Consider the following 27,742-nt stretch of genomic DNA (forward strand, 5'->3'; position numbering starts at 1 on the left):
AGTAGATTGGAAAGTTATTTAGTTAAAAAGGTCGTCTAGTATTTAATCCAGGCCATCTGAAAGTATAGAAATACTACAAGTGCAACAGTTTCAAACAATAAAAGTCATACAAATTGTCAGACACAAAGAAGGCCACATGTGTGAAATTCTAGATGACGTCCTCTTTCCCTTTTGTGGAGTCATCCTTTGTCTCAGAAATAAGCAAAGACCTTGGCAGATACTCTCACCCCTTCCTCCACTATCTCCTGCTCCCTCCAGCCCAGATCCCATGCGAGGAAGTGGGGGCCCTCACGGTCACCCCTTCAGTCCCCTCTCACCTTCCCCAGATGGGCCTCAGCTACTGCTTTGGGCAGGGAGGGGATGTTACCCCAGTCGGCACCGTCCTACGAGGGCACAGCACATCATGTACTGCTTGGTATATATGATTCCAAACAACAGACACCTTTCATCAAAACTGCTGCTTTTTAATTATGAAAACTTTTTAAAGCTTTTTATTTTGGAATTATTTTAGGCTTCCATGAATGTTACAAGAATGGTTCAGAGAGTTCCTGCATACCCCTCACCCTGCTTGCCCTGTTAACATCTCATATAAGAATACGACTGTTCTCAATTTTTCCTTATCGTTTATGACCTTCATGTTTCTGTAGAGTCCTGGTCAGTTGTTTTATAGTATGTCCCTCTGATTGGATTTGTCTGGTATTTTCTCATGATTAGATTGCAGTTAGCATTTCGGGCAAGAATACCACCCAAACGATGTTATGTCTTTCTCAGTACATTGTTTCAGGAGGGATGTGATGTCCGTATGTCTTATCACTGGTGATATTAGTCTTGATCACTTGGTTAAGGTTGTGTCCGCCAGCTTTCTCCCCTGTAAAGTTACTGCTTTTTTATTTTGTAATTAATAACTATCCAGGGGAGATACCTTGAGACTATGTAAGTGTCCTGTTTCTCCCCAAACTTTTGCTTACTCATTTTAGGGTCCATCCATGGATCTGACCTGCAACAGTTACTACTGGTGTGTTTTAATGCTGATTCTTCTGTCCCTTCATTCCTTCTGTACAAGACAGACTACAGATATATTGCAGGTTCAGTTCCAGACCACTGGGATAAAGCAAATGTCGAAATAAAGTGAGTCACAAATTGTTTGGTTTCCCAGTACATATAAAAGTTATGTTTACATGATACTGTAGTCTATTAAGTGTGCAATAGCATTTTGTCTTAAAAAAAAAACAATGTTCCTACCTCAATTAAAAAATACTTTATTGCTAAAAGATGCAAACTATCATCCAAGCCTTCAGCAAGTTGTAATCTTTTTGCAGTAGTAACATCAAAGATCACTGATCACAGATCACCATAACAAATATAATAATAATGAAACAGTTTGAAATATTGTGAGAATCACCAAAATGTAGCACAGAGACACAAAGTGAGCAAATGCCATTGGAAAAATGGCCCCGATAGACGTGCTAGATGCAGGGTTGCCACAAACCTTCAAGTTGTTAAGAAACACGGTATCTGCAAAGCGCAATAAAGTGAAGCGCAACGAAACGAGGTGTGCCTGTATTTATTAATTGGTGCCCTTCTGTAAGAGAGAGTTGTCCCCTTTCCCTATTAATTTATATATTTATTCAATTATTTATATCATAAAGACTCACAGATATTTATTTTATCTTATGGGTTATAATCCAATACTACTGTTATTTTTTTGTTGTGCAAAGTGTTCCAGCTTTAGCCTTTGAGAGCTCACTATGGAAGTTTTGCTGTGAAAGTTTTCAACCCTTACAGAAAAGCTGGACAAACAGTATAAAGAAATCCCTCCACCTAGATTCAGTCATTCTTAGCATTTGACCATATTTGCTTTCTCTCTCTCTTTCTCTCCCCTGCCCCTCTCCCGCAGTGTTTTCACAAATGCACCATCTGTTGTTTTTTATTATTGAGGTTAATTTGCAGTTAATCTGTCCCCAGGCCACCAGAGGGTGACAGTAAAATGTAAGTGGCCAGTTCCTTGTCCCCTGGAGACTGTGTAGCTGGTTGCCCTGTCCAGACCCCCGATTCATTCTTCACGGTGCCCCACGCTTTGTTTTTTAACAGCTTTATTGAGATGTAATTCACATACCACAGAGGTCACCCATGTAAAGTATACAATTTGGTGGTTTTTGGTATATTCGCAGATGGGAGCAGCCATCACCACAGCCAGTTTTAGAACATTTTCATCTCCACAAAGAGAAACCCCATATCCTTTAGCTATTACGTGTCCTCCTTCCCGTTAAGCCCTAGGCAACTACTAATCTATTTTCTGTCTCTATAGATTTGCCTATTCTAGACATTTCATATAAATGGAGTCATATTGCTATGTTGTCTTTTGCAGCCAGCTTCTTTTAGTGTAATGTTTTTGAGCTTCATAGATGTTGTAGCATGAATCAGCACTTTGTTTTTTTATGGCCAAATAATATTCCATTGTTGGTTACACCACATTTTGTTTATCTGTTCACCAGTTGATGGACATTTGGGTTGTTTCTACCTTTTGGCTAGTGTGAATAGTGCTGCTATGAACATCTGTGTACAAGTTTTTGTTTGAAAACCTGTTTTCAGTTCTTTTGGGTATATACCTATGATTAGAATTGCTGGGTCATGTTGTAATTCTATATTTAACTTTTTGAGGAACTGTCAAACTGTTTTCCCCAGTGGCGGCACCACTTTACGTTCACACCAGCAATGAATGAGGGTTCCCATTTCTCTACATCCTTGCTAACACATGTTATTTTCCATTCTTAAAAGTATAGCCGTCCTAGTGGATGTGAAGTGGTATCTCACTGTGGTTTGGGTTTGCGTTTCCCTGATGGCTAATGATGAGAAGCATCTTTTCATGTGCTTTTAGGCATGTGTATTTCTCCTTTGGAGAAATGTCTATTCAAGTCCTTTACCCATTTTTTAATTGAGTTGTCTTTTTATTGTTGAGTTGTAGGAGTTCTTTATATTTTCTGGATACTAGCCCTTTATCAGATATATGATTTGCAAATATTTTTTTTCCGTTCTGTGCGTTATCTTTTCACCTTCTTTTTTTCCATTTTAGGAATCATTTCTATCGCACTCTACATGGCCATTTGAAACTATTCCTGTTTGGGTGCATTGAAGACAATTTAACTACAAACATACTTATACCTATCTTTTGTTGCACAAGTGAACACATTTTGAGGGGTGAAGACATTTCCAAGACCGGAGTGGCAGCTTTTGTAGCATCCTTACCTTCCAGGGTTACATAGTCACATACTCAACTTTAAAGATTCATACCCATGAGAAAAAGGTGGGTTGTGCTGGCTGTATGGGCCTGGGTAGCAAGGTACAGGCAACGAAGCCACCCAGTTTGTTCAAAATCTTGAAAGGCAGCGTTTATTAATAGACATTTGTATTTTTCTCTCCAACACCCGAGATAGACCTGAGTTATAAAAATCAGGACAATAATTTGAATCAGGTTTACAGAAGTAGGGAAGTTATAGGAAGTAAGAGATGGAAAGCAATAATAATTCTGCTGTTTATGAAATTTAATAAAAGGTGTATATGGTGAGCCTTTGTTCTTTTAATATTTTTCTATAAATATACCATGAAAATATTGAAATAGACGTATGTTCAGGAAAACATTTAGGATTAGCATTGGTTCTTTGGTGCACAACATTTTTGAATGTCGATGACATCCACTTTATTTTTTTTCTTTTGTTGCTTATGCTTTTGGTGTGTGAAGGGGTATCTCATTGTGGTTTGGGTTTGCATTTTCATTTCTAAGAACCCACTGCCAAATCTGAGGTCATGAAGATTTGCCCCTCTATTAGCTTCTAAGCACTTTATAGTTTTAGCTCTTACTAGCTCTTTGATCCATTTAGAGTCCAGTTTTTAAATGGTGTGATATAAGGGTCTAACTTCATTCTTTTGCATGTGGCTGCCCAGATTTCATAGCACCATTTGTTGAAAAGACTCTTCTTTCTGCCTTGAGTGGTCTTGACACTCTTGTTGAAAAATCAGTTGATCACAGATGTATGGGTTTATTTCTGGACTCTCAATTCTATTCTGGTGCACGTGTTTTGAGTGTCATCTGGGCACGAGGTTTGTCCTGCTCTCAGGGAGTGTTTGGTCCAGAAGGCGAGGTCAGACGCTTTCATAAACCACCCAAAACTGGGAAGTGCTGGGAAGAGGTAAAAAGTGTTTGTGAAGGTGCCGAGGAGGGAGTCATTGCTTCAGGCTGGGGCAATGGGTATGGCCTGGGGAGCAGCAGGGGGGCTGCCTGGAGGAGGCCTGGGCTTAGTCACAGGATATGATGCCAAGTGTTTCTGTTTGTCTGGAGATAAATTTGGCAAGGTGGCGTAGAGCCTGTGGATGGCCATGCACTCCCAAGTGAGGACATTGGGCTTGATTTGGAAGTGTCTGAGCAGAGCCGGGCCTTTGCAGGGCCTCTCTGGTGGCAGGGAAGGCTGGGTCGGCGGGGGGCGGGGAGCCAGGATGCAGGGGAACCACTTAGGATCGTAGGGTGACTGAGCTCTGGGTGAGCTCCTGGGTCAGGCAGTGGGAATGGTGGGGAACAAGGGGCTGTCAGAGACCTGTGGCTTCAAGCCGCTCTGCCCTGTGGGCATAGGTGGGGCACAGCAGCGCTTGAGCACCTGCTGCCCATCTCCCGGGCCTCGCACCTCTGATCCCAGCCACTGGCTGCCTGCTCTGGGAAACCCATGCCAGCCTGCATCCTCTGCGGTACGTCCAGCCCTGCTCCAGCCCAGGTAACTCTGAGCCTTCTCAGAACTCCTCTTCGTCCAGTTCCTGCAGGTCTCGGTTTCTGTGAATTCCTGAGCGCTGGGAGCGTGGGAGAGGCTTGGAGAATGCGCCCTGGCTTATTGCTTTCATTAGGTGTCACACGCTGCAGCCAGGGCTCCTTGGGGGCAGAGAGGGTGACAGAGAGTGCCAGGAGCCAGCTGCGTGGCCTTGAGCGAGTGGCTGCACCTCTCAAGCATCAGGTCTCGAGCCTCTTCTCTGGAAGGGGATGATGGCGTGCCATCCCCTTGGGATTGCGATGAGTTTCACTTGGTCAGCCTGTGGCCAGCACCTGGCAGGTAGGCAGTGCCCTGTAAAGTCGGCTGCCTTCCCTTCCCAGTTAGGCAGCTCAGGGCCAGGCTGCGCATGTGCAGCGCATGTGCCGGCTCCTTCTAAAAGCCTCCAAAACTACCTGCAAAATGCCGGTGGTCCTGTTTGGCCTTTTCTCCACTCACCTTCTCTGTACCAAGCCACATTCTGGGGGTGGTCCCCTTTCTCACTCTCAGATGGCCCTCTGCCTGGCTTGAGTCTTTGGCAGTCCTCACCGTGGTCGTTCGTGATGGGCACCCCCAGTTCTTTGGGGTCTTAGCCTCTGCCAGAGGAACAGGGCATGTGCAGAGAAGTTGACAGCTGGCACCTGTGCAGCACGTACTTAACCTTGGAGCTGGAACAGGGAACCGTCTGTTTGTGTTTCCATGAACGAGAGAGGACAGCTGGCCACAGATAGCAGCAAGGTCAGCAGGGGTTGCCTTGCCTCCTGGCTTTATGCAAACAGCCAGGGCCAGGGTCCCCGCCCCGGCTCTGGGGAAGTAGGCGGAAGAAGTGGGCTGAAGGACCTGGCAGAGCCTGAGAAGAGCCGCCTAGAGCTGGTATCCTGGCAGGGCTGTCAGAGGCCGCCGCTCCCGGGACCTGAGCACACGGAGGAGTACCCTGTCGTCACACCTGAGGCTTGGGTGAGAAGGGGTGGGCCTCTCTTCCTTCCAGAGGCTTCTCTGCTTCATGGAGAGGTTTCTCTTGGGCTCCTCCAATAAGCAGCTCTCAGGTATGAGCTGAAATCAGATTTCCTTTGCAAAAACTCTGTTTGCTTGGGACTTTCCACACAAATTGCTAAGATGGAAACAGGCTTATATTTCTGCGTGAAAAGACAAATAGCCTTCACACCCCTCAGTGTGCACCCCAAGCCAGGTGCCTGGCAGCCCCTGGGATGGGCGACTTGGGCATTTTCTGAGCAGAGTCCCCCGAGCCACGGACACCTGCTTACCCTGAAGGCTTGCTTTTATTCTGGTAACCTTTGAGCTGAGTTTCAATTCCATCTCCTGTTCTTTATTTTTTGTGCCATCGACTTCTTTTTTGTTTTAAAAAAATTTTTTTTAAAATATGTATTTATTTATCTTTGGCCGCATTGGGCCTTCGTTGCTGCACTCGGGCTTTCTCTAGTTGCAGCGAGCGGGGGCTACTCTTTGTTGCGGTGTGCGGGCTTCTCATTGCGGTGGCTTCCCTTGTTGCAGGGGCTCTAAGACCGTGGGCTCAGTAGTTGTGGCACGTGGGCTCAGTAGTTGTGGCACGTGGGCTCAGTAGTTGTGGCGCACGGGCTTTGTTGCTCCACGGCATGTGGCATCTTCCTGGCCCAGGGCTCAAACCCGTGTTCCCTGAATTGGCAGGTGGATTCTTAACCATTGCGCCACCAGGGAAGCCCGCCATAGACTTCTTTTTTGACAGTCTGGTGAATCCAATCGAATGTTTCTCAAAATAATGGCTCTAAATGCACAAACAGGATTACAGAGGATGCCAATTATATTGACTTATCATTATCAGAATATTTTTTTAAAAAACAAGCTTTTGATACAGTAACCTATGTATTTCTTTTTTTTTTTTTTTAATTTATTTTATTTATTTATTTATTTTGGCTGCACCAGGTCTTAGTTGCAGCATGCGGGATCTTTTAGTGGCAACATGCAGGCTTATAGTTGCGGCATGCGGACTCTTAGTTGCAGCATGCATGTGGGATCTAGTTCCCTGACCAGGGATTGAACCCAGGCCCCCTGATTGGGAGCGTGGAGTCTTACCCACTGGACCACCAGGGAAGTCCCTGTGCTTCTTTTTTGAATCATTAAGTAAACAGCCTTGCAGTAGGTCTAATAACTATTGTAATTTTAAAGTAGTGGTGAGCATAAATAATATTTCGAGGTATCTGCAGCTCAGTATTGTGGTATGAAAATATCTGTGATTCTACCAATGACTAAGACACAGGTACTTTTAGAATGACTCTGGTGTGTTGCCTATATTCATAATGAAAGGAAATAGGTAATTTCAGTTACAGGTTAATGAAAATGAAGATACAGTTTGTTCCCATCCAAGTTCATGGCTCCCTTGTTAAGAACTCCCAAGACAAGCAATGACCAAAGGAGACTGTTTTCCTGAATCCACTTTTTGCATCAACCATGACAACTCCCTGTTTTAGATGTAAACCCCTCTCCTGGTCCTGAGGACCCCAGGAACTCCAGGGGGCATTTTAGACCAGCTTAAACATCTATGTGTACATAAAGGGCCCACCATGTCTGCTGTCCCCACCCCCAAAGTAGGGCTCTGGGTTCTCTTTTCCCCATGTATTATGGGTTGAATTGTGTCCCACAAGGGGACATGTTGAAGTCCTAATGCCCAGAACCTCAGAACGTGACCTTATTTGGAAATAGGGGCATTGCCGATGTAATTAGTTAAGATGAGGTCATATTGGAATCTCCTTTGGTCTTAATCCAACATGATAGAAACACAGGGAGACGGCCACGTGGAGACACAGAGGGAAGAATGCTATGTGAAGATGAAGACAGAGACTGGCGCAAAGCAGCCACGAGCCAAGGAACACCCAGCATTGCCAGCAAACAGCAGAAGCTAAGGGAGATGCTTCTCTAGACAGATTCTTCTCTGGATCCTGCAGAGAGAGCTTGGCCTTGCCCACATCTCGGTTTTGGACTTCCAGGCTCTAGGACTGTTGTAAGCCTCCCAGCTCGTGGTACCTGTTACAGCGGCTGTCGGAGACTAATACCACGTGGTCCAACGGGGACTGGACCACTGCTTTGGGCCCGGCAGCCAGCCTACGAGACTCCCCTCCTTCCCGTGTGTTCAAGGGTGAGTCCTGCCTGAGGAGCCTGGTTGCCCTGGAGTCGGCCGCCATCAACTCTGTGATCGTCTTGATCTGGGACCTCCACCTGCTCTGTTTCAGGCCTTTTAGAAATGACAGAAGTGAGCTGTGCCTCTGGGGACACGTAGGCAGAGCTTGTGGCTGTTAAACTCGGAGGGCTGGCACCTGAAGCAAGAGGGGTACGAAGTGGGATGCTTTGCATCTCATTTCGGCTGGAGGCTGCAAGTACTGCTGCAGCCTGGAAGTGAGAAAACAGTTTCAGCGAGACAAAGAGACGGGCAGGGATTTGGGTCCACTGGAGTGGGCGTTTGGGGTGAGGATTTACTTCCCCGGGGAGGAGACCCTGCAGCGGTAAGTAGGGCTCTACCTGTGCACCTTGTGAGGCCTTCTAGGGGTACAGGGAGCTGCCCCGGCTCGCCCTGCAGCCAGCTGAGATGTGGCACGTGCCTGGCGCAGAGTCAACACTCAGAGCTTGTTTGTTGAATGAATGAATGAGGGCAACGAAGACAAAAGCAGTACCACTTGTCTTTCTGAGGCCAGCAGCACACTCAGCCCTGTGCCTCAGTGGGGATGTGCCCTGGGGCGTCTAGGATGGACTGCTTTTTGCAGGGCACAGACAGGAAAGGCTGCAGGAATCTGAGTTAGGGCTGAGGGGTCTTAGAGAGCCCCACCTGAGAGGAGGAACCTGAGTGGGCCATGAGGACAGGTAGGGTGCCCTCATTTGTTTGACTCTTCCTAAGTCATCCTTAGAAAAATGCTCCAGAAGTAAATTCACCTGTAATCCCAAACCCTACTCTCTGACACACGAACTCTGCATTTTCCTTGTGGGCCCATGACTGTTATATTGTGCTGTCAATGTGTCTATGATGTGGTCTACACGTCTGGCACTTACTCTTGCTGTAAACCCTTTTCCAGGTCATTTGTCATTTTTAACATTGACTGTGACATTATGCCGGATGGGCTACTGTTGACCATTCAAGAGTTAGAGCCCTTTGGGGGTTTCAAACTTTAAAAAAAAAAAAAAAATTCATTTATTTATTTGGCTGTGTTGGGTCTTAGTTGCCGCACACAGGATCTTTAGTTGCGGCATGCAGGCCCTTTTAGTTGCGACCTGCATGCGGGGTCTTAATTCCCTGAGCAGGAATTGAACCCGGGCCCCCTGCATTGGGAGTGTGGAGTCTTACCCACTGGACCACCAGGGAAGTCCATCCCACAGTTTTAGTTGGTATAAACTGCTTTGCAGAGTGGGCCTGAGGCAGGATAGGTGAGACCTGCTCAGTGCAGGGGCCTGTGTGTGGCTGGGAGGAAGGTTAAGGGGCGGGGGGAGGTCACAGTGCCCAGCCTTTAATTCTAGGCTAGGGATGCTGGGCTTTATTCCATGGGCTGTGGTAAACTCTCGAAGGTCAGTATTCATTCTGTAAAGGTGGACCTGCGTCCTGTGTCCTAAGAGCTGCATTCTTCGTGGGGTTAACAGAAGTAAAGACCCACCCGCTCCAGGACACAGAGTGGAGTGAAATGCTGAGGGGAGACAAAGGGGGTCAATTCCGAGTTGGGGTTCGGTGGGGAGGAGAATCCCCAGAGGGTTGGTGCTGGGCCTCTGCAGGTAGACAGTGTACAGGGAAGGCGGGTCACGGGAGAACTTCCAGAAACAAAGCTGAGCAGCCAGAACACATCCAGGCTCCCAGTGACGAGAGTGTGGACCTTGCGGAGGGATGTGGTGGCAGGTGAGACTGGAAGGATAGTTTGGGCCAGATCATGGATGGCCTTAGTGCAGCTTGGGTTTTTCCCTTTGGCACTGGGGAGCCATTGAAGGTTTTAGAGCAAGGGAATTGCATGGTCTGACCTACACTTTAAGGATGATCTCTCTGGCTACAAGTGAAGGGGGTGAGGTGAGCCCCAGGAGGTCCAAAGGCCAACTGGGAAGCCTTTGCCAGAGTCTGGGCAGAGATAGGGGGAGAATCGAATGGGGAGGGGGAGAGAAGTCACCCAAGGAAGCAAATCTGGCACGGTGCCCGCTGATAGGGTGACTCCTAGGGACGTTTGTCAGGCAGTAGCTTCCCCGGGACTCCTGTCTCATCTCCTGAATGCTCTCCAGCCTTGCCTCGTGCATAATTAGCCCAAGAGAGGTTCCCTCGGGTTTCAGACAGGCCTTTGAGGCTTCCTGTCTGAATCTTTCATCCTCCGAGTGCAGTGTGACAGGTGGAGGAAGCATTGATGTCTCCGCTCACCGTATCTTGCTGCTCTTATCATGTTTCCCGAATCATAGTAACAGAGCAGATGTCAGGGCCTGTTGCTAAGGGTTCCCTGGAATATTAATACCCTGGGTGTAGAACTGCAGGCTCTTAGACGGTGTCTTTGAGGCCTCGGGAAGCACGGGCTGGGTGGCCAGTATGCTTTTATATTCGTCCCTGCTTTTTCTCCCTCCTTTAGACCCTCATTTCCTCCCCCTGACCACCACCACGCCCTCCGCCGCCCCTGCCCAGGCACAGTTAGTTGTCTGAATGGCAAACCCAGCAGCAGCAGTGAACGGGCAGCCACCCTCCCCTCCCACACCCAGGGCAGGCATGACTAAAGGATCACAGAATGGGTTTTACTTGCTTCTTGTGTCTCCTGTTTTGCCTCCCTCATCTGGCCTTTTGGCTTTTCCACCGCTCACAGTTTGCAGATCAAACTCCAAACAGCTCTGGGAACTTGGACTCAGCAGGATATTGAGGTCAGGGTTGGGATTTTGTCTACCAAATGCCATTTGTATCAGTTACCTATTGCCATGGTAATGCCACGTAACATCCATTCCCTAACTGGGAGGTTTACAACATTTCTTTATCGCTTCTGAGTCTGTGGGATGGCTGCTGCTCTTGGCTGGGCCTCATGTCTCCTTCATCCTGGTTCATCCGCGCCCGGAAGACCCACCTGCACCTGTGTGGAAAGATGCACTTTTGTTCTCTCTCAGTGGCTGTTTGGACCCGGCGTCCTGCACTTGTTGGTGACTTGTGTTTGCCTTTGCACGTGGTGTCCCCTCCTAGACCCTGCGGCTCCTTGCAGCCCTTCCATCCCCCCCGCCTCTTTCTCGCTGTTCTCCCTGTATCATCTCTGCTCTTGCCACAAGGTCAGACCCTACGGCTCCATGAAAGCTCTTCCATTCACATCCCAGCCTGGGGCGTCAGACATGGCTCAGTTGTATGTACCAGTGAAAGTTCCCCTGAAATAAAACCAAGGAGGTGAAAACACCAGGGTCTGAAGGTGGAAAGGGAGCCCCACCAGGAGGAGGTGCGGGCCATGAGGAGCTCTCCTTGCTTGGTAGTTGCCTTTGTCCCTGTGGTCCTGTAGGCAGGGCAGAGCCTCCGTGCGTGGGTGTGATCCTCTCGAGGGGCGGGTTGTTTTGTCCTCCGGTATCTTTTTCAGAATCTGGTACATCTCAGAGACAGCTGCAGGCTAGAAACGTTTTCCAGGCTGTGTTAAAGAGACTGTAAGATTTGGAAGGTTGGGTCAAACGGCAGTGTTTTCCTGGATTAGTAATGATGGGAGCTGTTCTTTGGAGGTTACAGGCGTGTGTTTTCATTTCATCTTCTCTGCGGGCCTGTGTGGAGGTGGAGACCCCAGCCCTCTGTAGAGAGAACTCGGCTGACGAGGTGTTACCTGACCACCGGGTCACCAGGCTCTCAGGCCGGTGTGGCTTCACCAGATTCTAAGCCCACAAAGTCCATTAAGAGGGAGAAGCCTTCTTTTAAGTAGACTTGAATGTTTGCAGAGAAGAGGTCTTTTTTTTTTTTTTTTTTAATGATTAGGACTGTACACATTATTAAAAGCAACTTGTTGGAGATTTACAGACAGATTCTTCCATCTCTGAGTTCTGAGTTTGAAAATACAAAAGTCCACATGAGGCCGACGGGACACAGCTGCCTGCAGCAGAACTTTTTGTAGTGAATGATTCTAGATGCTCTTTGGAGGTGCATTTCAAAAAAAAATACATTTCCTTTCCCTTTGGGGAATTTATCCTAAGGAAATAATCAGAAGTGGGCACAAAGATTTATGTCCCAGGATATCCATTTTAGGGCTGAATATAATAGAACAAAATTGGAAACAATCTGTGTGCCTCCCCCAGGAGGAAAGTGATAAAATACATCCAGAATACTAAGTTACAATTAAGAATCATGTTTTTGAGGACTTTCAGTAAGGTGAGAATGTGCAGTATGATAAGAAAGCAGAGCAAACAGCATGTGTAGTAAGAACCCAATTTTATTTAAAATCTGTATAAGACACCTAGGAAAACATGGGAAGATCTTACACGAAGATGGTGAGTCTTCATCTGGGGGGTGGGTGCTGAGTGCGTTTAGGGTGCATATTCAGCAGTGCCCGGGAGAGACCACAGGGAGCTTGCATTTTGACTGTTGCCCAGTGGAGTCGGCTGTGACTCCATCATTTGCCTGCAGCAACTAATGCCAGGGTGACATGCTTTTGACTTTAAGGAGAGGAGAGTTGATCTCCCTGTAAGAATGTTCGCTTTCATAGATCTGCCTTGAAAGTTTCCTGGGGCTCACAAACCTCCACCCCCTAGGAATTTTCTCAGGAAACCAGCACCAGGCAACTTGTGATTCTGTCCCCCCAAGGGTCCCCTGAGCCCTTGTGCTGCAGGGTTTAGAAGCGCTGGGGAGGGTGCTGCTCAGCTTGTCTCGCCCAGCGGGGTGCAGGCGGCACCCGGAGGCCCCGGTGGGCCCCTCTGCAGGGAGGTGGCTCAGCCGGAGCACCTGGGCGCTAACTACCACGTGGGGAATCCTGAGGAACAGACTGCCTGGGAGTGAACACGCCACAGAACATAGTGAGAGCCCAGCCCTGCTCCGAGCGTGTCTGGCGTGTTGTCTGAGTTCCTGCTTGTCTGGGAAAGGTCATTTGTCTGATGAAATCAGCTCCACTGCAGTTTATTCACTAAACACCTACTTTGTAGCCGGCCTTGTGCAGGGATGGAGAGAGGATGCAGGCCCCCCAGGGAGCCCACAAACACGTGCGCGCACACGCACACACACCCCCATCCTTCGGCCTCTTCCCTCTCACAGCTGGAAGGACCTCCGAGACAGGCTGGGCCCCAGGTGCCGCTTCTCCCCTCATTTAGAGCAAGGCCAGAGCCCCCATGCAGCCCTCCGCCTGCAGACCCTGCTGCCTCTGCCCCCCTCCAGGCTCTGGGCCATTTCCACTTGTGAATGTGTGGGTTCGCCTTCCTGCTTTTTACTTACCTTCTTTAAGCCCCTGTTTTGGTCCTTCATCATTTGATTTTTTTTTTTTTTTCCAAATTGGATCTATACCTCTCTTATGCAAAAATCCCATTCTTTTTTTTTTTTTTTTTTTTTTTTAAATTTCTTTCTTGATTTGGTTGCTCCGGGTCTTAGTTGCGGCTTGCCAGCTCCTCTGTTGTGGCATGCGAACTCTTAGTTGCAGCGTGCATGTGGGATCTAGTTCCCTGACCAGGGATTGAACCTGGGCCCCCTGCATTGGGAGTGCGGAGTCTTAACCACTGTGCCACCAGGGAAGTCACCTCATCATCTGATTTTTGTCCAGGACAGATTGAAGTGTGTCAATACAAGGGTGCGGTCCGTATTCAGCTCACATGGACCGCTCTTTGGAAGTTTGAAGGACCCAGCTCTTAAGAGGGCCTGGACCTTGGGAAGGGCACCTCCTGCCCTGCTCCTCCTCGAGGTCCCCGCTGGAGGCGGAGCAGAGCCCAGGAGGTGTGTTGGGTGGTAGTGAGCACACAGCTTGGCAGAAGGCGGGGTGTGGGAAGCCGGGGACAGGGGCCAACTGGCGGGCGAGGAGCTGGCAGCCAGCTCAGACTGCAGAGGTTTGGGGAACCTAAGCTGACTCTGTTGGCAGTTTCCTAAGACATGTTTCCCCAAGCTGCCCTTCCCCTCCCACCACCTGTCCCGAGATTGCTCCGCGTGGGCGAGGGACAGCTGTGCCTTCCGAGGTGCCAGCCACAGCCCGGGGCAGGCACCGCAGTCCCTGGACGGGGCCTGAGTTCTTGCTCGGAGCCACCGCTGTGGACATGCTCAGCCGTGAGCTTACCATCGTCGAAGACCCTGCCACCAGCGCCCAAGGCCCCAGGCCCCGGGAGGGGACATCTCTCATCTCCCTGGACCTCTCTGAGGTGTTTGGCTCCGTGGGCTCATCTTCCTCAAAGCTCCAGAAGCGAGAAGGGTGGGGGACCCAGGATGCCTCCTCCTCCCTGCCCTGGGGACCAGGCTGGGGTGGGGACTCAGATCCCCCCACCGGGTTGGAGCAGCGACCAACCTCCCACCCCAGGATCCTTCTCCAGTCCCCCGCCTGCTATCCCTGCCTCCCTCCTGCAACTCGGCGGGTGGGAATCTGTTGGAATTGCCCAGGGCCATCCCTCCAGCCTGTCTGTCTCAGCTCCGTCGGGTACCGATGGGAAAACTGAGGCCCAGGGAAAATAACTGATTGTTCCTGGTCTTCCAGTAAGTTTGCATAAAAGCCAGACTTTCCAGGTCTTTCCTCTCCTAGTTGAGTCATCCTCACTGCCACGAAACCTTTCCCTTCATACTTACAGCGCAAGGTGACCCGATGCAGAAAAAGTAGTATTGGTTAAGGGTTAGCAGACCCGCATAGGTGTGACCTTTTCTCAGTCTCTCATCCTCATTCTCTTCTCTTCTGCCCAACAAAAAATAATTAGATTGATGAAGAACAGAACAGATCCTGTGGGTGGTTGCAGAGTCATTTTGGCTCGAGTTAAAAAAACAAAGCAAAGAAAAGGAATAGACCTCAGATGGGTCAGAGGACAGATAACTATAAGTTTGGGGGTTCTCTTGTCAGTGATCCCAAAACTCTGGCCCCCTAAGAAGTGACCCAGGGACTTCCCTGGCGGTCCAGTGTTTAAGACTTCGCTTTCCAATGCAGGGGGTATGGTTTTGAACCCTGGTCAGGGAGCTAAAATCCCACATACCTTGCGGCCAAAAACCAAAACATAAAACAGAAGCAATATTGTAACAAATTCAATAAAGACTTTTTAAATGGTCCACATCAAAAAAGAAAAAAAAAAAAAGAAGTGACCCAAAGGGGACAAAAGAAGTTCATTCTTTAGAGGTTCATCTGGGGGTGATGTGTTTGGGGCAGTGAGGTGCTGTGCCTCTCCACCTGTGTTTGCTGCTGTCTCCTGGACGTCCCTACCTGTCCCGCTGTAAAGGAGGTGAAGGTTCGAGCATGAGAGCACAGGGTCCCTTCTTTCTTCCCACCTCCTCCCCCGGCTCAGCTCCACTCCCTTTTGGTTCAGAAGCTTCTGCAGACGATGGAATTCCCACCCTGAGATTCCCCGGCTTGCCCCTCCCTCTGGGTCACCACTGGTGCATCCCTGCTTTTGTGAGGGTGCCTGGCAGAGCAGAGGGGCCACCTGCATACTCACTGCACCCAGCTGCAGCAGGGTGGGCAGGAAGGCTCAGGGCCTTCTAGCGCTGGGAGCAGTGGTCCGAGACACGGTGCCCCCTGCAGGCCACGGCAGGAATGGCAGCGCCTATGAGGTGATGGACACCTAGTTAACCCTGGGCACAGCCTGTCCCCGTTAGGGACACCCCATCACTTCCATTTCTTGAAGCTCCCAGAATATTTTTTAAAAATAATAAGGAAACAGGGCTACTGAGATGAGTGTGTTTTAAATGTTTACTTGGAACAGAGTAACGCTTTTCACACCCGTGCAGCAGTGTGACTGCGCTATTCACAAGATAACAGAACTTATTTAAAAAAACAGCAAAACAAATCGTAGCTGAAATGGGACTGGTTTAAAGTTGTTTGATGAGCGTGTCATATTTGAGCCCACCTGTGTTTTCCTGGACTGGATGTGAGTCTCCTTTGGGAGAAGGTCAAGACTTTGAATGTGAGGAGGCCTTTGGTGACGGGGGCACCAGCAGCCCTCCCAGCACTGGGCCTGGCCATGGGGACTCCACACGCGACTCTTTGGGGCCTGGGTTAACTCAGGTCTCGCTCTCAAGGTGGCTGACAATGGGGAGTGGGTGCCTGGATCAGCCGAGTGGAATAGAGAGCCCACTGCGGTCAAGGTAGTGGGCTTGGTCCCTGAGTGGGTCAGTTAGCTGCAGTCTGCACGCTGCCCCCTGCTGGTCATCACAGAAATAGGTGACACTGGTCTAGAACAACAGTTCTCAAACCACGGTCCAGGGATCTCTGGGGGTTCCCAACGCCTTTTGGGGGGTCCACAAAGTAAAAACTATTTTAATAATAATAATACGCTTGGTCAAGTTCTCTCACAACTATACAGGTGAAAAGTTCATTGGCATGAATGCCACGTTGGAACTAATCTTTAAGAAACTACCATCTGTTGAGTTTGTGTACAGTATGAAAGAAGAATGTCCACAATTATCTGGGAAGGCTATTAAAATACTCCACCCTTTCCCAGCTATAGCATGTATCTGTGGGAGTCTAGATGTCCTTCACGTACTTTAGCAAATCTACATATCACAAAAGATTGGATGAAACGTCAGATATGAAACTGACTACTGACTTTTGTTTAGCCAAACATTACATAGATTTCTAAAAATGCAAAACAATGCCATTATTCTCGCTAACTGTTTTTGTTTTGAAAATATAGTTTTTAAATAAAATATGTGAGCATCTCATGGGTTTATTATTTTTTGATGAATTGACAATTAAAATTTTTTCTCAGTGTTAATTTCTAATATGGTAAATATCAATAGATATAGCCCATATCATTTGGAGTTCTCAAGAATTTTTTTATAGAATTTTTTAATGAGATGTAGTTCACATACCATAAAATTCGGACATTTAAAGGGTACAGTGCAGTGGTTTTAGTGAATTCACAAAGTTGTGCAACCATCACCACTATCTAATTCCAGAACATTTTCATCATCCAAAAAAGAAACCCTGAGCCCGTTAGCAGTCACTCGCATTCCTCCCTCCCCTCCACCCCCAGCCCCTGGCAACCACTAATCTACTTTCTGTCTCTATGGATCTGCCCATTCTGGACATTTTACATAAATAGAACCATACAATATGTGGTCTTTTGTAACTGGCTTCTTTCACTTAGCGTCTTTTCAAGGTTCATCCATGTTGTAGCCTGTGTCAGTACTCCATTCCCTTTTATGACCAAGCAATATTTCATTGTACACATTTTATGCATTCATCAGTTAATGGACATTTGAGTTGCTTCCACTCTTTGGCTGTTGTGAGTAATGCTGCTGTGAATATTCATGTACAATTTCATGTGTGGACATATGTTTCCTGTTCTCCTGTGTTTGTACTTCAAGGTCCTTTCTGGGTCTTATGGTCACTCTATGTAACATTTAAGGAACTGCCAGACTAATTTCCAACCTCAGTGATTTTTAAGAGCGTAAAGGAGTCCTGTGTTTGAGAACCACTGGTCTGGAGGGGACTAGACTGGGGGAGTGCGGATAACTCAGTACGGCCCCTCGTCTTTGCTCTGGGATTGGGATTCCCTCAGACTCATCCCTCTCTCTTCCCCTCCTTACCCTCCCCACCAACGCACATCGTTGGTGGCAAGGAGAAAGCCAGCGAAGCTAAGCTGCGCAAGTTAAGCCACCAGCAAGCTCTGGAGCAGGGTCGCCTCCCTGCAGGACTCCCAAGGGGGCCGTCTTCATTGTGGTCCCTGTGAAGTAAAGCAGGGGTAGTACTTGGAGGGTGCAGGGCTCAAACGCCCTTGGGGCTTGCCCGCTAAGTTGAAAACTGCTGAGGCGTACCTCTTCTCTCCTTTCCGATTCTGCCCCTTCGACATCCTGCCAGTCAGGTCCAGCCTTGTCACTTAGCTGCGTGATCCACCTAGCTACCCCTCCCAGAATCACGAGTCTTTTGAAAGAGGAGCTTTGAGGGAATAGCATTTAGCTGGAGGAGCGATTCTGCTGGTGAGATTCCAGACATCCTCGGGTGGGGGCGGGGCAGGGGACGGGGCAGGGGCCGGGGCAGGGGACAGGGATAGGTTGGAAGTACCGGTTCTGGGCGTCTGAGGGACCCTGTCTGCCGTCCGTACCCCGGCCAATGACGTGCTCGCTCTTCTTCCCTCTTCTCCCCTCAGATGTGACTCCACACCCTGGCTGGGTGCTCCACGTCATGGCCGACACCATCTTCGGCAGTGGGAATGATCAGTGGGTTTGCCCCGATGATCGGCAGCTTGCCCTGCGAGCCAAGTGCGTACCTCTGAGGCTTGGCCGGGCCCTCCCTTCCCTCCCCCCGCTCCTAGTTCCCCTCCTTCCTTTAACAAGATTCAGTCCCAGGCCCCCAGAAAGAGCAGTTTGGAGACAAGTGCCCGTCTAATACACACCACACTCCTGGCGCTGAGCTGGGTGCCTAACAGCCATTCACTCATGTAACTGCCGAATGGAATGCATTCCCATTTCTCAGATGAGGACAGTGAGGCTGAGGTCCTCACCCACCTTGTGAGTGGCAGGGCTGGGACTCCCCTGGGTCCATCTGACCCCACGCCTATGTTCTTTCGATCACAGTAGGCTCCAGGGAGCCAGGCCACTTCCTTTACCTTCTCTGTTAGGAGTATAAATCCCCCATCACTGAGCCTTCAGTCCCTGAGTCCCTGGCAGCGGGGAGCCCTTGATCTCTGGATGCCCACTTCATAGTTGAGCGCCCGCTTCATAGTTGAGCTGACAGACCAAAGGCTTGTCTAATTTATGAAGAGCTGCCCTCTGGGCTGAAACACGCAACCGGCCTTGAAGCATCCCAGGTCTCTGCCATGCTCGTGTCAGGGTCTCTCTTGTTCTGGTTTGCCCCCAGTTTTCCTGTTACCTCTCAGCCTGGTGACCCCTCGGCTGTAGTTAGATCAGCCCATCTCCACCCACTGCCCCCCTCCGTGGCTGGAGACCAGGGGCTCCCAGATGCCTCTCCAGCCTTCTAGTCTCTTCCTGTCCCTCCAGGGAGTTGGGGGTCCCTGGGGTCAGATAAGCCCAAGAGTGCCTCTTCATCTGTCAAATCGTGCCGGGTACAGGAGCCAGCATTTCCCAAGTGGGGACCAAGTTCAAGAAATCTGCAATTAAACATTGTGAGCCTGCAGGGGACAGAGCTGAAACAGCAAAAGAGGACAGAAAAATTAATCTGAAATGCCCAAGAAGAGTGGAGTCCTGCGTGATTTGCAGGACTCTGCACCACAGTTAATTTGTCCCGCTCACTGGAATGGCTTGGCTCTTTCAGCCCCCGTGTGGCCTCTGTGGGGGAGAGACCAGGGGTGAAACGGTCCTCTCTCCCTCTCTCCTCTGACACCAGGCGAGATGATGCGTCCTCCGTGGCTGGATGCGAGGAGCTGGCGAGAGCTGTGCTCTTGTAGGAGGGCCCAGTGTGACCCCTGGTGATCCCGCCGGCATTCCCTTTGGTTCCCCATGACCTGGTCTTGCGCTCAGCAGCAGCCAGAAGCTGTTGTAGCACCTTTTATTTATTTATTTATCTTTGGCTGAGTTAGGTCTTTGTTGCTGCGTGTGGGCTTTCTCTAGTTGCGGCGAGCGGGGGGCTATTCTTCGTTGTGGTGTGCGGGCTTTTCATTGCAGCGGCTTCTCTTGTTGCAGAGGACGGGCTCTAGGTGCACGGGATTCAGTAGTTGTGGTACGCGGGCTCAGTAGTTGTGGCGCACGTGCTTAGTTGCTCCGCGGCATGTGGGATGTTCCTGGACCAGGGCTCGAACCCGTGTCCCCTGCATTGGCAGGGGGATTCTTAACCACTGCACCACCAGGGAAGCCCGTAGCACCTTTTAGAAGAGTAAATGCTTTTATCTCCTCCCCGGGGTGTGCTGCCTTGTAATGCCAGGCTCCTTAAAGGAGAGTGTTACAAATCCCCGCAGCCAGGCGCTGTGCCTCTGTGAGGCCTGGGGAGGTTACTTTCCCTGGCTCCAGCTCAGGTCTGTCCTCCTATCCTCCAGCCACCATCAGACATTTTCTAAACCCCTACTATGTGCCAGGACTGTTGTGCCGCAGTAAACAAGACCAATATGGTCCTTTGTCTTAAGGCACTGATGGGGAGGAGTGAGCATGATACACATAATTACCCTTGTGCAGCTGCTTTGAAGGTGGAAACAGGCAGTCCGGTGAAGGGGAGGTGCTAACAATCTGGGATTTGGGGGAGGCTTCCCTGAGAGTGTGATGCTTATGGTGAATCCTGGGGGAGGGGTAAATATTAGATGGGAATATGGGGGAAGAGCATCTAGGCAGAAGGAACAGCAGGTGCAAAGGTCCTGAGGTAGAAGGAACATGGCATGTAGAAGACCTGGCAGGAGGCAACTGTGGCTTGAATGCAGAGAGCGAGGGGGTGAATGGCATGGAAGGAAGATGGAGAGGTGGGCAGGGGCCAGATGGGGCAGGGCCTGATCCTTGGGACTTAACATTCTAAAGGGCAAGACAGAAGGTCCCACTTTGCCTTGTAATAACGTTTAAGCCTAGTGGTGGAGCTTTGCCCGGGCCTTAGGGAACTCCGAGAGTGGACTCTTAAATCGTCTTGGAGGGGATCTAGGAAAAGCCTCCTGTAAAGATCACGTCTAAAAGATGTCCTAAAAAGGAACAGGAGTGAACCAGTGGAAAGGGGGTTTAGGGAGAGGGGCAGGCACCCCGGGTGGAGGGCACAGCCTGAGCAAAGGCCTGGAGACAGCATGCAGCCCGGAACACAAGGGAAGCAGGAGCAGTTGATGGCGATGTACACTGTGTGAGGGGACATACAGATGGGCTCTGGGCGCCACTGAAGTTTCTTCCTCAGGGTTTGCAGCCCCGTCTACGTCTGGCAGCCTTGAGTCGGCCTCCTTTGGCTGTGTGGAGGTGCCCTGCCGTGGGCAAGATGCTTGGTGGCAGCCGTGGCCGTAAGCGGGAGTCAGGGCCTGACTGGCCAGGAGTAGTGAGCCTGGGAAGGAGGTCGAATGAGAGGATGTAAACTGTCGGGACTTGTGGGTGAGAGGCAGGCAGAAAAGGAGAGCCTGGTGTGGCTGTCGGCAGCCGCTGGATGTAAGTTCCCCAGGCCAGGAAGCGTGCTGACCTCCACCTTGCCTTTGGAAAGCCATCTAACTGCACCCTGCCTCTTTCCTCCTCTGAGAGATGGGGAGGCCTGCCTTGCAGGATGACGGGGGTCCAGGGGGAGGAGGTCCGCAGCGCCCTGGGCTGTGTAGGCGTTGTGCCCACCAGGACGGGTAGCAGTGCTGGCGTCTTCCCACCTCTGTGTTCCTTGGCCTGCCTTTTTCACATGGTGGAGGTGGGGTGCCCCTGAGCTCGGGGGCTCTGTTTTACAATTTTCCTCCCCCTGGCCAATCACCAACCGCCAGTGTCCCTGAAATGCTCAGACGGAGAAAACCAGAAGGGTGGGGCGGTGGAGGGTCCCTTTTCGAGACCAAAACGCCCTGAGTCCGCCCAGTGCACAGAGGACAGGTGAATGTGTACCCCTGCCCACTCCAAGGCCTGGCCTCCCTTCCTGTCCCCGCGAGTCCTGCCCCGTTCCCATTCTTTGCTTTCCCCAGCTCTGTGAGGGTCACTTAAAAAAGTATTAGTCTAGGGCAAGGTATTTTTTTAAATTGAAGTATAGTCAATTTACAGTATTATATTAGTTTCTGGTGTACAACATAGTGGTTCAATATTTTATAGATTATACTCCATTTGAAGTTACTGTAAAAATTTTTGGCTGTATTCCCTGTGCTGTACACTATATCCTTGTAGCTTATTTATTTGTACATAGCAGTTTGTACCAAGGCATTTTTTTTTAATTGGAGAAATAGGCAGTCTAGAAGTCCGGATCTCTCCAATGCAGCACATTACTTTATGCCTTCATGCCTTTGCACATTCAGTGTCCTTTGCCTGAATGCCAGCTCCCTGCTTCCATTGGGGGAGCTCCTATTCATCCTGCAAAACCCAGCACAAATGCTACCTCTTTGGTTAAGCTGTTCCTAATGGTCTCACCCATGATCATTACAAAAATCATCACTAACTGCCACTTATTAAGCAACTGGGCATTTGCTATGTACAGGGCACTTTATATACCCTCCTTATTTCATCTTCCTGGCATCCCTTAAAGAGACAGATCAGGAAATCAAGGATGAGCAGCTGTCCAAGTTCTCGTACCTGGGAAGGGACAGAGCCATAAGATCAGACCATCCATTGGACTTCAGAATCTGAGTCCTTCACCTTAACCAGCCTGGGATGGCTTTCTCTCTACTCACAGAGAAAGGACATGCTTTTTAGCTCTCCTAACTTACACAGTGTCGGCAGCGCTTGGATGCAAGAGCTGGACCGGGTGGTGACGTGAGACCACCAGTGTCCATCCGTTTCAGGGAACCACCAGGAAGACATCCACACCCTCATCTTCCTGCCCTGCATCCTGTGTCACAATCTCTTGCCTGCTGCCGCTTCTTTAGGGGAGCCCTTCTAGAGCTGCTCCCCTACCTGGGTCAATTCCCCTTATTTGTACATCCTCCTCACGCCCACCTGCGTGGCCTGCCCAGTGGCTCGTCCCAGCACCTGGCGAGCCTGGCATCACAGTGGATGCTCAATAAATAGGTATTGAATGAATCACTCTCCGAATTTTTCAGTAAATAAATACTTTTTGTAACTGATCGGGCATCCGTCTCCCCCAGAATATTGTAGTTCTGGAGGGCAGTGACCTTGCCACCTTGTCCGTCTCTGTGTTCCCACCACCTGGCACAGGAAGTCTGGGAGAAGCTGGGCCCCAGGGCAGGGAGTTGGGGCTTGGTCCACTGCTGCCACTCTCACCATCCAGAAAAATAGAAAGGGTTGGAGTTCTTCCCCTCAGTCCTGGGGCTCTGGGCCGGGCCCCAGCCCTGCCTCGCCGCCCTGGCCAGCCCTCACCGCCCCTCCTGTGCTGCTGGTACCCTCCTGCCCTGCATCCCTCTAGTTTTCAAAATGCTGCGTGAATATCCTTTTATCGTCAGCGCTTGTTTTTAACCTAATTACCAGTCTTTCCTGTCCCATAGTAAATAAACTCCATCTCGCTTTCTTGTACAACTCAGATCTGGGTGTTCATTCTTCTCTTGGTCATCTTCTGTGCTGTTCCCTTGAAACCGCTCATGCTGTGGCCGTGGCCTTCTGCACATTCCATGCTCCTGTCTCCCCCCAACCCGCCCGAGGTGCTAAGGGGGTGCTGCTATCCTTGTGGGACCCGGGAGCTGGCGGGTGGCAGAGGCAGCGTTTGGAGGCTGGTGTCTGAACCCCTTGCCCCTGACACACAGACTGTGCTCAGGGGACCTCTGTGGATGTGGCGGGGATGCCGGTTTGCACTGGGGTTGCACTTCTGTGTTGTTCTCTCTCAAGGCTGCAGACGGGCTGGTCTGTGCACACCTACCAGACAGAGAAGCAGAGGAAGAGCCAGTGCCTCAGCCCAGTTGAGGTGGAGGCCATCCTGCAGGTCATCCAGAGGGCCGAGCGGCTTGACGTCCTGGAACAGCAGAGAATCGGGTAAGGGCTGCTCCCAGGATGGGGCAGGAGTGAGGCCGTGGAGAGGGAAGCAAGGGCATTTAGTGCCAGATCAGTGGGCTGGGCGTCTGGCGCCCTGGCTCCTAGTTCCAGCTTTTCACTGGGAGTGAGTCAGCTCTGCCTGAACACCCCTGGCGTGCAGATTCCTAACCCAGCCTGTCCAAGCCTCAGTATACCCCTCTGTAAGATGGGGATAGCGGCTGATGTATGGGCCCCAGGCTGTGGGGAGGATGAATGAGTGCCGTCAAACACGATAAGGTCTGTTTAGCTCTGCACAAAGGAGGGTCCCTGTGGTTCAGCCAGGGGAGAGATTGATGTGGAGGCTGAACTGTGGGTTCTCCCATCAAAGACCAACAGGAGCCGTTCTCCAGCTTATTCTAAGCTCTTCCGGCCTCCGGCATCCAGAGCTGTCTACTACATAGTCTTCAGTTTTGTTGTGTCTTTTTTTTTTGTTTAATTACAAAAGCAATTCATACTTCCTAGACAATCTGAAAAACACAGGCAGGCACAAGGAGGAAAACATAAATGCAGGGGCACTGGCAGGAATTAATTTGATTCTGGTCTCCTTGTTCTTTTTCTATTTATCTTTTTCTATTAAATAGATGATCATTTTTAAAAAGTCAGACATTGTAGAAATGCACAGTTCTAGAAAGTGAAAGCACCACTACAAAGACCACTGCTGTCCAAACAGTTTGTTGTCTGTGCCTCCGTAACACTGATGTATTACTACCATTTCATTACAAAAAGGGTTTGTATCTGACAGACTAATTGTCTTTTGCTCTTTTCTCCCCACCACACCTGGCTGGGGCCCCTCCCTCTCTCAGGCCTAGCCCGAGGGTCCTGCAAGGCTCTGCAGGTCTCCGAGGTGCCTGTGCTGATGACTGATGGGCCAGCACCACATCCCTCCGGCTCCCCCAGGAGGGCGTGCTGGGAGCTGGTGAGGGGTGTCCCCCGTGGGCTCCCCGCAGCTGTGGGAAGCATTTGCACCCCCCCCCCTCACCCTTCTGGGCTGCCACCTTTGCCTTCCCTGTGCCGCTCACGTCGTCTGGCCCTGGCTGTGAGCACTGGGTTTGGCTGGGGCAGGAATGGCCCAGGAGGCAGCTAATCATCTCAGAAGGAGGAGGTGCGTCCTGTGTGTTTCCATGAGTGGGAGTCACAGGGCTGTACGGAGAGGGGGTCCCCCAAAAACAAGTGTGTCAGGCCAGGGCCGAACTCGGCTTTGCTCCCGGAACCCTGCAGGTCCCTGGAAGAGGGACGGTGATTCCTGTGGAAGTCAGGAGTGCCAGCAGGTGGGCAGAGGCAGCCTGGGCGCCCAGTCTGCCCTCCGTTGGCCCCCAGGCAGGGCCTGATCGCCCCAGGGGAGAGAGTGGAGTTGCCATGAGACTTGGGGCGGCCTGAGTGTGGCCCTGGCTCTACCTCTGAGGAGCTGTGCAACGCTGGCAAGTGACTTCACATCTCGGAGCCTCAATCTTCTCACCTTTAAAGTGGGGGGGAAACAGCATCCTCTGCGCTGGGCGGTTATGAGAGTGACAGGACGTAACGTACCCACACCCTGTCTTCCGTGCATTCAAGAATGCTCACTGGGAATCCACTGGGCACTGGAAACACAGCGGCCAACGAAACAGAAGCAGAAGTGGCCGCGTGTTGTGGGCGTGGCAGTGTTGTATGACAGGTTGTCATGAAACAGGGGTCACGGTGGGCTGGGGGGCCGTGGGACTCAAGGGAAGGCACCTATCCTGGGCCCAGTGGGGTTCAAAGAGGACCTCTTTCTCTTTCTCCCTCTAGCTTCTCTGTCCACCCAGGTGCTTAAGCCAAAAGCCTCTACTCCATCCTGGATCTTTCTCTTACCTCTCCTCCCCCAAATCCATCCACGATGACTCTGAAATACAGCCCGTCCTGCTCTCCGTCCTCCTTCCCCAGACCTCCCGCCGCCTCCTGCCGGCTTCCTCACCGGACTCCCCCTGTAATCCCAGCTTCTCACAACAGCTGGAGGGAGCTTTTAGAAATGTCACTGAGATCAGATCACTCCTCTACTTAAAACTCTTCAGTGGGTTCGCGTTGATCTTAGAAAACAATCCAAACTTCAAAGACCAATCCAACCTACAAACCCCGTGTAATCTGGCCCCTCCTCGCCCCTCCAGCCTCCTTCATCCCAGGCACTGTAGCCCCCCTGGCCTTCTCACCATTCTAATGCGCCAGGGCCTCGCTCTTTGTACTTGCTGTTCCCTCTGCCTGGGATGCTCCCCCAGCTCTTCACGTGTTTGGTCCTTGTCATCCTTTACCTCTCAGTTCAAATGTCCTCAGAGAGGCCTTCACTAATCACCATCTAACATGCCCTGCTCCCTCCCAGCCCCACTTATTTTATTTCATAACACCCCCCCCCCCTCTGAAGTCAGTTTGCTTGTTTATGGACTTTCTCCCTTTATTGAACATAAATTCCATAAGAACAGGGACCGTGTCCATCTCTGGCTTGTTTGCTACGATATTCCCAGTGTCTGGCATGTTGTAGGTGCCCAGTTAATGGCTGGTGAGTGAGTGAATGATTAGGAGTTAGCCAGGGGAAGGGATGGGGCAGGGAACAGTACCCCAGGTGAGGGAACAACCCCCACGAAGTGGTATAGTATTGGGGCCCCGTGGCAGCCGCACCTGGGCAGGGGTCTGGTTGGAGACAGGAAGCACGTGCCATCTGACTCTGTGTCCTGTGCTGCAGGCGGCTGGTGGAGCGGCTGGAGACCATGAGGAGCAATGTGATGGGGAATGGCCTCTCCCAGTGTCTGCTCTGTGGGGAGGTGCTGGGCTTCCTGGGCAGCTCATCGGTGTTCTGCAAAGACTGCAGGAAGGTAAGGCCCTGCTCTGGCTTCCCAGCCTGGACCAGCCCTGTTACTCTGTGGCTTTGCATCCTGGCTCCCAGGAGTGTGTGTGTGTGTGTGTGTGTGTGTGTGTGTGTGTGTGTGTGTGTGCGCGCGCGCGCGCGCGTGCGTGTTCGTGCATACATGTGTGCACACATGGTATCCTATGCTTCTTGGCAAGAAGGATTGGGGCCTGAAGGTCAAATGGCCAGGCTTCTAGTGCCAGCTCTGGGGAGTGGACCTCTGGGTCTCACAGGCTTGGGTGTGAATTCAGCTCTTCCACTAGCTGTATGACCTCAGAAAACTTATTTACTATGTTAAGCCTCACCTTCCTCATCTATAAAATAGGGATAATGATAATATGTATCTTAGAGAGTTGTGAGGATTAGATATTATATGCAAAGCTCTTAAAACCTTGTTTGGCATATAAGTATTCAGGATATGTTATTAGTTGTCACTAAATAAATACAATTTTCCTCAGGGCCAAACAGTTTGCTAAGATTATACTTCCTATTCTATTGGTCTGCTCTCTTGATCCCTGGCCACTCAAATGAGAATGATCTTTGCAGCAAGGCCAAGTGGATTTTCTCCTTTTCTTATACTCCACTGATTGTTCTAAATTATGCCACATATTAATATTGAGTCCAAGACTTCTTAAAATAACTTTTTGTTTTTCCTGGAGTTTCTAATTGCCTTTCTTTTCACATTGACCAAAGAATAATGTGCCTTCCAGTCCTCAAGGTTATTTAGCATCTGAATTTTACTCTCTACTGTGTGAAGCCTACTTTTTTTTCCCCTGCCAGAAACTCTTCTGGACTCTTATTCCTGCTCTAGCCTACAGTAGTTACTGCATAGCTGTCATCATGGGACCTCCCTTTACTGCCCTCCTAGGTTAGAAGCACTGTTCCCAAGACACCATGTCTTTTTCTTTTTTTGTTTTTCACTCTAGTTTTACCAGAACCCATTCTCAAGTAACTTCCATGTGCTAGTCATTATTTTAAGCCTGGAGTTATTTTGGTGAACAAGGCACAGAAAGAACTTTCTCTCTTGAGGGAACCAAAAAAAAGTAATGTAATAGATAATAAGTAATAATAAATAGTAAATAGTAAAGTAAATAAATAAAGTAAATAGTAAATAGTAGAGTAATAGATAAGATTTCAGGAAGAAATAAATTCTGGAAAGAATTAACAGGGAACAGAAGACTGAGGGTGGGGTGGGGCGTTAAGAGTTGAGAGGACTGTAAAATATGGGAACGTCAAAGAAGTAAACATGGACTTGGCAGCAGAGGCCATTGGCAGCCTTGACAAAGGCATTTTCAGTGATGTTCAAAATCTGGATGAGAGAACCAAGGTGTAAAAAAGTTAATGTACCAAATGAATAGGTGGGAAAGCCAGGATTTCAGCTAAGGTTCCTTTTCCCCTGTTCTGTCGCATGTGGTGAACTGGGCTGAGGAATGTGGATTAACTGGTGAGGGGTCCCAAGAACAGTGGAGGTGTGGGAGGGGCCTGAGGGTCAGG

General features: G+C 50.0%; 1 protein-coding gene across 1 annotated transcript in view; it reads left to right on the plus strand.

The window, feature by feature from the left end:
* RPH3AL (rabphilin 3A like (without C2 domains)) overlaps nucleotides 1-27,742 on the plus strand; it is a 112,401-nt gene that overhangs the window by 7,716 nt on the left and 76,943 nt on the right. The window contains 3 exon segments of the mRNA XM_068531816.1: nucleotides 17,994-18,105; nucleotides 23,215-23,358; nucleotides 26,087-26,216. Of these exon segments, the coding sequence (XP_068387917.1) occupies nucleotides 18,029-18,105; nucleotides 23,215-23,358; nucleotides 26,087-26,216 (351 nt within the window). The 5' untranslated portion in view covers nucleotides 17,994-18,028.

Source organism: Eschrichtius robustus, chromosome 20, assembly GCF_028021215.1.
Source record: "Eschrichtius robustus isolate mEscRob2 chromosome 20, mEscRob2.pri, whole genome shotgun sequence".
NCBI classification, from domain to species: Eukaryota; Metazoa; Chordata; class Mammalia; order Artiodactyla; family Eschrichtiidae; genus Eschrichtius; species Eschrichtius robustus.